Here is an 11086-nt window from a genome sequence, read left to right on the forward strand (position 1 = left end):
CAGAAGCCATGTTAGAACACTGCTGGGTGGCTCTATTGCAGACCCATGATTGATTACCTTTCTTATTTCTCAACTGAAACTCTAGGTAGTCTCACGCTGACAAGTAAAGCCAAGTAGGACAATGGATAATGTTGAATTTATATGATGAAGCAAAATTCTAAATCATAAGTTAGTGAGACTTTTTTTTGGAGTGGATATTACAATGTGCAGAATGTCTTGGGCAGGGTAGAAGTGGCTGGAATAATATAGAAAATCTTAAAATCATAGCCAGCTTCAAAATAGGAAGAAATTCTAAGCTATGGCTACTCAGTGAGTAATGTCACACACAGTCTAAAACTTTACCTATCTATTTTTAAGAGTTAGAGGCAGATCTTTATTTTAAACTCTGATCTACCAAGTTAGCATTTCCCACCGACTCCAGGAGCAGAGATCTTCAGAGCCTTCACTATTTGTTTGTTTGTTTGTTTAGGTGCTGTCTTTGTAAGGGTCTTGGGAGCAGCCATTGCTGTCTTCTCTGATGCCTGCTCAGCTGTTTTTTGCTTCCTTGGCAGCCCTTAGAGTCTGTTTTCGCTGAGATTTCCTAACTTACCTTTTCTGATTCCTCTTGGCCATTATATCAGCAAGAGCTGCACCAGTGATGGCTGGATGGAATTTGACTGCATGGCAGGTTCTTTTCTTTGGAATTTCCACCAATTGTCCTTTCTGTAGAGGACAGTCCAGTTTCACTGCTGAGGATTCCTTTCAGAAAGAAATGTGGACTCATATTTTAAATTTAGAAACTGGAAAACCATGGCTCCTGCTCTCCCAGTCATTGCAGTAGTTGAGCTCCATAGAGATAGCGCCAAGGGCAAGCGAGAGCAGGGCGGTGACTCTAGGTGACTCACTGGGCGACTCTGTGCCTTGCAGAGAAAAATCAACTAAACATGGTCAAGGGAGATCCTAAGAAGCTGAGAGACAAAATGTCCTCATATGCATTCTTTGTGCAAACTTGCTGGGAGGAGCACAGGAAGAAGCACCCGGATGCTTCTGTCAACTTCTCAGAGTTCTCCAAGAAGTGCTCAGAGAGGTGGAAGACCATGTCTGCTAAAGAAAAGGGGAAATTTGAAGATATGGCAAAGGCTGACAAGGCTCGTTATGAAAGAGAGATGGAAACCTACATTGCCCACAAAGGGGAGACCAAACAGAAGTTCAAGGACCCCAGTGTACCCAAGAGGTCTCCTTATGCTTTCTTCTTGTTCTGTTCTGAGTACCACCCCAAAATCAAAGGCGAGCATCCTGGCTTATACATTGGTGATGTTGCAAAGAAACGAGGAGAGATGTGGAACAACACTGCAGCAGATGACAAGAAGCCCTGCGAGAAGGCTGCCAAGCTTTAGGAGAAGTAGGAGAAGGAGATTGCTGCCTACAGAGAGAAAGGGGGGTGGTCAAGGCTGAAAGGAACAAGAAAAGGAAGGAAGAGGAAGATGAGGAGGCGGATGAAGGGGATAAGGAAGAGGAGGAAGAAAAGGAAGATGAAGATGAAGAAGATGATGATGGATAAGTTAGTTCTAGTGCAGTTTTTTCTTGTCTATAAAGTATTTAACCCCCTTGTACACAACTCACTCCTTTTAAAGAAAAAAATCGAAATGTAAGGCTGTGTAAGATTTCTTTTTAAACTGTACAGTGTCTTTTTTTGTATAGTTAACACACTACTGAATGTGTCTTAGTGCCCTGTCTTAGTGGTATTTTCAATAATCACTAACCTTGTCTGGTACAGTCTGGGGGTTGTAATTTGGCATGGAAATTTAAAGCAAGTTTGTGTTGGTGCACAGCACAAATTAGTTATATATGGGGACAGAAGTTTGGAGTTTGTTTTTGTTTTTTTTTTTCCTTTTGGTTTTATTTTGGGGTTTTATTTCTTTCATCCTCAGTAGTCTCTGATGCAGCTTATACAAAGATAATTGTTCTGTCAACTGAATACCATTCTGTAATTGCAAAAAAAATAAAGTGGCTGTTTTGTTGATGTTCTGAATGCTTCTAAGTAAATACAATTTTTTTTATTAAAAAAAAAAAGAAACTGGAAAACCTTGCAGGTGGTCCTGGCATAGTGCTGGCTGTGTCCAGAGCAGATCTTGGTAGCCCTGAAAGTGTACAGCTCAACCTGCATGTTGATAGCTGCCAGCCTGTTGGGGAAAAGATGGCCCCTATCTTCTTCTTCTTCTTCTTCTTCTTCTTCTTCTTCTTCTTCTTCTTCTTCTTCTTCTTCTTCTTCTTCTTCTTCTTCTTCTTCTTCTTCTTCTCCTTCTCCTTCTCCTTCTCCTTCTCCTTCTCCTTCTCCTTCTCCTTCTCCTTCTCCTTCTCCTTCTCCTTCTCCTTCTCCTTCTCCTTCTCCTTCTCCTTCTCCTTCTCCTTCTCCTTCTCCTTCTCCTTCTCCTTCTCCTTCTCCTTCTCCTTCTCCTTCTCCTTCTCCTTCTCCTTCTCCTTCTCCTTCTCCTTCTCCTTCTCCTTCTCCTTCTCCTTTTCTCCTTCTCCTTCTCCTCCTCCTCCTCCTCCTCCTCCTCCTCCTCCTCCTCTTCCTCCTCCTCCTCCTCCTTCTTCTCTTCTTCTTCAATGTTCACTCTGTTATATTTAGGGGACAGCTGAATGAGGCTAGGACTGGCATTATTTTTAATTTTTGTGATTGTCATTCCGGCATTCAACTGGGAGTCAAAATGTCACTCTGATAGAGAACTACATAATTATTCCATTCTATTCCTTGTATTCTTTTCTTCTTATAAATGCTATGGGGAGTCACCATCTTTGTTCCCAGCCAGATGAGACAGGTGACCCCAGGTACTGAACTATCGGAGTATAAGACCTTTGAGGATGCAGACAACCAAGCTGCAGGCTGCTGCCTGCACCTAGGACCTGGGAGGGCAGAAGTTCCTCAGTGGGCCAGCCAGGCATGGGACCAGTGCCCTGTGGGATCCTCACTGCCATCTTCGCTCTCTGACAGAGCAGATGGGCAGTACCAGGTTCAGTCCACAGAGACAACCCAAGCATAACATTGCTTGGGGCAGGACACACCAGGGCTCCTACGACACCCAAGAGGAGGGCAACACATCAGCTATCTGTGCCAGGGGAAACCCAGCCATCCACTGTTGTGGAAATAGCCTTATAGGCTCAAAGGAGGTTGAAGCACCAGCCATCCACTGTTGTGGAAATAGCCTTATAGGCTCAAAGGAGGTTGAAGCACCAGACCAACTAACACCAGTGAGAACTAGATGGCAAAAGGCAAACGTAGGAACGTTACTAACAGAAATCAAGGCAATATGGCAGCATCTGAACCCAATTCTCCATTAATAGCAAGTACTGGATACCCCAACACACCAGCAAAACAAGATTTGGATTTAAAAGCAAATGATGCTGTTACAGGAACACATGAAGGACATAAATAAATCTCTTGGAGAAATTCAGGAGGAAATGGATCAAAAGTTAGAAGCCCTTACAAGGGAAACACAAAAATCATTAAAAGAAATTCAGGAGACTACAGGTCAAAAGATAGAAGCCAATAAGGAGGAAATGCAAAAATCATTTAAAGAAATACAGGAGAAGTTTGGTCAACAGGCTGAGATCATGAAAGAGGAAACACAAAAATCTCTTAAAGAATTACAGGAAAACACAAACAAATGAAGGAGCTGAGAAAAACCATCCAGGATCTAAAAACAGAAGTAGAAACAACTAAGAAATCACAAAGGGAGACAACCTTGGAGATAGAAAACCTTGGGAAGAAGTCAGGGGCCATAGATGCAAATATCAACAACAGAATACAAGAGATAGAAAAAAGAATCTCAGATGCTGAGGATACCATAGAAACCATAGACTCAACAGTCAAAGAAAATGTAAAATGCAAAAAAGCTTGTAACCCAAAATATTCAGGAAATCCAGGACACAATGAAAAGGCCAAACTTAAGGATCATAGGCATAGATGAGAGTGAAGATTTACAACTTAAAGGGCGAACAAATATCTTCAATAAAATTATGGAAGAAAACTTAAAAATGGGGTACAGATCTAAACAAAGTATTTTCACCTGAAGAAATTCGGATGGCCGAGAGGCACCTTAAGAAGTGCTCAACATCATTAGTCATTAGGGAAATGCAAATCAAAACAACCCTGAGATTTCACCTCACACCAGTCAGAATGGCTAAGGTCAAAAACTCAGGAGACAGCAGGTGTTGGCGAGGATGTGGAGAAAGAGGAACCCTCCTCCACTGTTGGTGGGGCTGTAAGATGGTACAATTACTTTGGAAATCAGTCTGGCGGTTCCTCAGAAAATGGACATGACACTTCCGGAGGACCCTGCTAAACCTCTCCTGCGCATATACCCAAAGGATTCCCCGGCATACAATAAAGACACATGCTCCATTATGTTCATAGCAGCCTTATTTATAACAGCCAGAAGCTGGAAAGAACCCACATGTCCCTCAAAGGAGGAATGGATACAGAAAATGTGGTATATTTACACAATGGAATACTACTCAGCAATTAGAAACAATGAATTCACAAAATTTGTAGGCAAATGGTTTGATCTGGAAAATATCATTCTAAGTGAGGTAACCCAATCACAAAAGAATACACATGGAATGCAATCTCTGATAAGTGGATATTTATTAGCCCAGAAGCTCTGAATACCCAAGACACAAGTAGCATATCAAATGACTCCCATGAAGAAGTAAGGAGAGAGCCCTGATCCTGGAAAGGCCTGATCCAGTATTGTAGGGGAGTACCAGGACAGAGAAAAAAGGAGGGAGGTGATTGAAGAACGGGTGTAGACATGGCGTATGGGACATATGGGGTGGGGGGTATTGGGAAAGGGGAAAGCATTTGGAATGTAAACAAAGAATTTAGAAAAAAAAAAGAAAAAAAATACCATTTTACTGTGTAGAAAAAAATGCTATGGCATGTCTCCTCCCCAGAGTTATAAGCAGTTGTAAGTGTCTTAGTTTAGAGGATTCCATTTACTTTAAATAAAAGGACATGCAAGTCTCATTAATAGGTCTTGGTAATGTCACCAGTGTGATGATGAAGGGAGCTATCAGGTGTGATCTGATGTTATCACAGAGCAAACTGAAGCAGCTGAAAAATGGAAATATAAAGTGAAGAGATTAGTATTTTTGTCAGTTATATAATGTTAATTAAAAATGCTAACAAATCATGGGCAAGAGAAAGATGGAGTGAAAAAAACCAAAGATGTATGTGTACTTGCACATGTGTATGTGTGTGTGTGTGTGTGTGTGAGAGAGAGAGAGAGAGAGAGAGAGAGAGAGAGAGAGAGAGAGAGAGAGAGCCTGAGAGATTGAGAGAACTAGGGAAAGGATGTCTCAAGAGACAGCAGGACATTTACCAGTCAGATACTATTTCTGAAATGTCTAGGTGATCCTCATTAAATGCTCTTTATTTTTGGATCTTCCTGGCCTATTATGAAATGGCTAAAAGGATAGGCTAATGTATTCACCACACAAGCTAGGAAGGCCTTAGAGAAGGGAGTATGACATTTTCCCTCACAGCTGAGAGTCACAGTGAATTAGACTCTAAAATATCTCTGAGAAATTATTACTGAAAAATGAGATAATACCTACATTCTAAATAGAATATATTGCCATCTAACACAAACTTGCGTAGTATTTCATTCTTCCCCATAAAACAATAAATTATATCCATTTGTCAGTAATGGCCTATCAGTGAGCTAAAATTTAATTAAAAACGAGGGAATTAACTAAATTTATTTTATTAGGAGAATAATAACTAGAAATATGACCTTTCCAAATTAAACAGGGAGAAACTTTCAGTCTCCTCTCTGGATCCCTGTTAGAGACTCGTGACTCTTGGTTAGTTACAGTTGTCATGTCATTTTAAGTTTCTTATCAATAAGTTGAAATATTTTACAATAATTACTTTTCAAACTTTTCTTGAAAACACAACCACATGCATCGGTTTCTAGACATAATTCTCCTACTTTAGAACTACGACTGTCTGTCTGGATGAGCTGCCACTATTCTCCTCCAGAGTAGTATCATGTAGTGACTCTGTAACCCAAAATAGATGGGCTGATGGAGCTAAGAACAATATCAAGAAAAGATCATTTAGTAAATCAAGAGAATGCATATTCAGCAACATATGTGACCACTGGCAACTGATATAATCTCTTTAGTGTGTGTGTGTGTGTGTGTAAGTGCAGGCACATATGCTTGTGTGTGTGTGCATACATGCATAAGAAGGGTGTGTGGAGCAGTCACTGATAAGTAGATATTAACACAGAAGCTTGGAACACCCAAGACACAAGTCACATATCAAATGATGCCCAAGAAGAGGGAAGGAGAGGCCCCTGGTCCTGGAAAGGCTCGAAGCAGCAGTGTAGGGGAATACCAGGACAGGGAAGCAGGAGGGGATTGGTTGGGGAAGAGGGGGAGGGAAGAGGGCTTATGGGACTTTTGGGGAGGGGGAACCAGGAAAGGGGAAATAATTTGAAATGTAAATAAAGAATATATCTAATAAAAAATGAAAAAAAAAAGAGGGGTGTGTGAATGTGTGTCGGCACAAATGGAGGCCTGAAGTTAACCTTGGATGTTGTCCCCAGGATCTGTCCAAAGTTCCTCTCTGAGGATGTGGAGCTCACACTAATTGTGCTTGGGTAGCTGGCTCCATGGGATTTTCTGTCTCCACCTTGTTAACATTGTGATTATGATATACGCTTCCTATATAGCTTTCTATAGGGGTGCTGGGTACTGGTCTCAGAGCTTCACACTTGCATAGCAAGTGCCTTTTACAACCCAGCCACTTCACATCTGCTAAAGCTCTCCCTATTTTTTAAACTCTAAAAATGCAGATGCAGAAAGGAGTGAAAAGTATTGCATTAATGCACATAGTTTGCTTAAATTTGGTAGTGCATATCTGTAAAGTATGCATGTGGGAGGTAGGGGAGAAGGAGAACATCAGGCTTGATCTTGGGTACCTGGTAAGCTCTAAGCTAGCCTGGGACTCACAATTCCAGATCAGGGAAGTGGGAAAGGGTGGACGGAAGAATAGGGGAACAGAAGAGGGCTTATGGGACTTGCGGGGAGTAGGGACCCAGAAAAGGGGAAATCATTTGCAATGTAAATAGAAAAAATAAGTAAAAAAAAAGAGCTGAAAACACTGCAAATACATTGAAAAAATGAAGATCACAACACATATTTGCGAATTTTGATGTAGATGTAAGATAGATAACAGTCAAAGCAGGATGATGGGCGAGAAGATTGCTAGCTAGAAAAGAAGTATGTAGATGTCTCTATATGTCGGTGTTTATGTTTTGGTCTTCATTCCTGACAGCAGATGTGAAAATGCCAAAGGAAATACCATACGCATCACCAGTGATTAGATTCAGAACATGAAATTATGCCCATGTTTTATTTTGATGCCTAATTTGTCTCTGTGCTGAGTGCCAAAGTTTTGCATAAGTTACAATTTTAAAACTCATTAAAGATGTTCTATCAGCTAAAAAACAAACAAACAAACAAACAAAATCCCTTGTAATACAATGGTTGCTACTTAAAATTGCAGTTCTCTTCCTCTACCAGCTCATGAACTGTAACTGATAGTGTGGATTAGTCACAAATAAAGTATAAAAATACCCCTTGGTGGATGAATTCTAACTAGACACTTCAGCCAGCAGGGAATCGAGACAGGTTGTGGTATTATTACAGCCAGTGTGACATAATTTCTCAGAGTCAATCACAGGCAAACTTTGAAATAAACACCTTTTTTGGTGCCTTGTTGTGGTGTTTTGAATGATAAACATCTATCACATGCTCAAGTATTTGAACACTTGTTCCCCTATTGGTGGTGATGTTTGGGGAAGTTATAAAACTTAGTATATGGAGTCTGGCTGGAGGAAGTATGTCATCGGGTTGGGGGCTGGGAGGGGGACTTTGAGTGTTTATTGCCTTGACCAGCTCCAGTTCACTCTGCGATCTGTCTCTGTCCCTCTCTGTCTCTCTCTTTCTGTGTGCATGTGTGTCCATGTGAGGTTGGGGTTGGGATGTGATTGTCTAGCATCCTGCTGTGGCTGCCTGCTCCCCCCATGCCTTCCCAATCATTATGGAGTCTGTCTGAAACTGTGAGATGAAATAATCCTTCTTAAGTGGATTTTACTCATGGTATTTTGTTGTAGAAACAAAAAATAACTCTCCTACATCTTTTTTTTAATGTTACCTATTTTAGTCCTCAGAGTCATTTTAACTTAAACATTTGGTTTCACTGTAATTATCACTATTTTACACATGTGATTGGACAGGTGTCAACTCACTTCTACTGAAACCCTGTGGGGTTAATGGTGTCCTGTGTCAGCTTGGGACTTGGGCCAGTCAGGAGGCAGGATGTGGGAAGTTTTGACTGTGTTTGCAGCCCCACCCCACCCTGGCTCTGGGTAGGTATGGGCTATGTGAAGCTGCAGGACCCTGATCCAGGTGTGAGGGAGCATAATCTGGCTGACTTGGGGGGGTGTCCTGGGCCTGCAGAACGGCCAGGACAGTCTGGTTCCCAGGTTCCTGGACACCCCAGGTGCTGCTGGGAGCTGCAGAAGTGCTGAGAAGAGGAGGAGCCCATGGGCAGAACTGGCCAAAGGGGCACTCTGGCTAGGTTCCACAGGGGATGAGAGGGAGGAGAGAGTACTTGGCTTGTTCAGCAGGTGGCTTGGCTTGGTGGAGGCCATGGCTGGGAGCACAGCACTGAGAGTCCTCCTGCAGGATATGAGACAGCCGGCTCTTTAGGTGAAGACCTGTTCCATTGCTTCCCACGGCAGATCCAGATGAAAAGAGACAGTCTATGGTTTTAAGGCATTATTGTTATGGTGGAGAGTGGCAGTGAGTAAAACCATACCCCACTTTCTCAGGGCGGGCCTGGGGTTAAATACTTTTTGCAGGGAGGAGTGTTTGGGAAGGAGAGTTTATTGGCTAAGCCCCCAGGCCTTTAGGTGCTTCATTAAAATGGAGATCTGTCCTGAGGCCACAAGACATGTGGTCATGTCCTCTACCTATGGAAGGGCTTGGGGCATTGTCCTTACTCGACTGATGGTCACAGAATTATGGAGAGCTGCGGCCAGGTCAGGAGCCTGGTGTCCAGGAGCGTGGCTCAATGCCTACCATCCCTTGCAGAGTTATCCCTTGCAGGGTCACTTGAGTTTCCAAACTAGCTCAACCAGAAACCAGGCTGCCTATCACAGCCCACTGCCCCACACAATGATGCAAGTAGGAGTTATCTGCTTAGCAGGCTGGAAAGATAGCCCCATATAAGAAGGAAAATTTCTTACTTTCAGTTTAAAAGTCTCTCATTTTGAAAGGCTTTGTGAATCTATAATATAGATCTCCCAAAACAAACAGACAAAAAAAAATAAACAACCAAACCCCAACAATCCCCAAACCAATCATATATAGCACTTCTGTAAGAATTGTCTATTATTTGACAACTTAGTCATCATTAATTGTCTTAGCATATACTTGTCTTGAAATGGATAATTGGGCTAGGTATAAAATAATGATGGCCATTTATTTACTTTTAAAGCTAGATGTGTATTTTTACATGTTTTTAGGGTTCCGAATGAGGAATGTGGTATTATTAGCATTTGTTTGCCTTAGGTGAGTTACAACTTCTCCCTTACAACTTTTAATGTTATTTCCTAAGAAACTACACTTTATGTTAAACTTTTCACAAAACTAATCATCTGATTAAAACTTCAATGGTTGTGGAGAGGCTGGTCCACAGACTAATTAAAATTTTTCTTGGACTCTCTTAAGCATCCTTAATATTTAATCCTTTCCCTCCTCAGTGTCTGACATAAAATCTTTGAGACTGTTAAGTAAACTCTCTGGAGTGCATTCATTTAACAAAACACTGGCTTCCAGCCACTCCAGACCTAAGAATGTCATCAGACAGTATCTGAGGCTTACAGCAGCGATTTCCCACCTGATGTTTCCACCACTGTATTTTTAAAGTATCATGATTTATGACTTTCTTAGTCCTGTTACTTTAAAACTCCACAAAACTGTAATCACTGCTGCAATGGCATTTGGAGTAAGTTGAAACTGTGCCCCTGGGCCATGACCACTCATATTTGACTAGGAAATAAACTTATTCTTATATTGTGGTTTTGAGATTATGACTAAGGCATGATATAGAGAAGCTTTTCTCTGGCCAAGTCTGTTTTGGATCCTGTAGCTCTCCTGTGTTTGGCTGTTCATTTCTCCTGGCTTGGGAAATATTCTGCGACAATTCCATTGAATAAAGTGTTATATTTTTAGACTTTGTCTCAGCTTCTTCTACCCCGTGCATTTATAGGTTTATGCTATTGATTATATTTCAGAGTTTTTGGAACTTTTGTTTGTGATCATTAACTTGTTTTCTTATAGTGTCTTACCTCGTCTATTTTTTGAGTCTTTTATATAAATCCTGACTTTTTTTTTTTAAAAGAACAGGTTTCGGCAAGAGGGGTTTCCAGGAGGCCAGCTGGGAGAAGTCAGGGTGCTCTGGAGAACCCAGCGGGCGCTGGCAGGAGCCTTCAGGTGTCTGCTTTGGGATCTGAACAGCCTGAGCCACAACACTCGGTCTCCAGGAACTGCAGGAGACCTGGTGTGCACCCGGAGTGCACAGCTTGCTCCGGTGGCACTGAGCTTAGGTTCCAGTCCTGAGGCCTTTGGCAGGAGCCCTCAGATCTCTCCACTTCCGGATCCAGATCAGCCTGGGCAGCAACGCCACATCTCCAGGTCCTGCAAGAAGCAAGAGGGGCTTCCGGGAGGCCGGCTGGGAGAAGTCAGTGTGCTCTGGTGAATCCAGCGGGCACCAGCGGGAACCTTCAGGTATCTGCTTCGGGATCTGAACAGCCTGGGCAACAGCACCCTGTCTCCAGGCAGTGCAGGAGGTGAGATGTGCACCAGAGGCCACCTGGGAAGAGGCAGCTTGCACTGGTGAGTCCAGCATTGACAAAATCAACTAACACCAGTGAGAACTAGATGGCAAAAGGCAAACACAGGAACGTCACTAGCAGAAATCAAGGCAATATGGCAGCATCTGAACCCAATTCTCCTTTAACAGCAT

General features: G+C 42.3%; 1 protein-coding gene and 1 pseudogene across 1 annotated transcript; one reads left to right on the forward strand and one right to left on the reverse strand.

The window, feature by feature from the left end:
* Positions 1-398: 398 nt before the first annotated feature.
* LOC127668489 (60S ribosomal protein L24-like) lies at positions 399-2146 on the reverse strand (annotated as a pseudogene).
* Positions 924-1376, forward strand: LOC127668879 (high mobility group protein B1-like). The gene has a single exon (XM_052162705.1). It carries the CDS (start codon positions 924-926, stop codon positions 1374-1376), a length of 453 nt encoding a protein of 150 aa, XP_052018665.1.
* Positions 2147-11086: the final 8940 nt, after the last annotated feature.

The sequence above is a fragment of the Apodemus sylvaticus genome, chromosome 18 (genome assembly GCF_947179515.1).
Source record: "Apodemus sylvaticus chromosome 18, mApoSyl1.1, whole genome shotgun sequence".
Lineage (NCBI taxonomy): Eukaryota > Metazoa > Chordata > Mammalia > Rodentia > Muridae > Apodemus > Apodemus sylvaticus.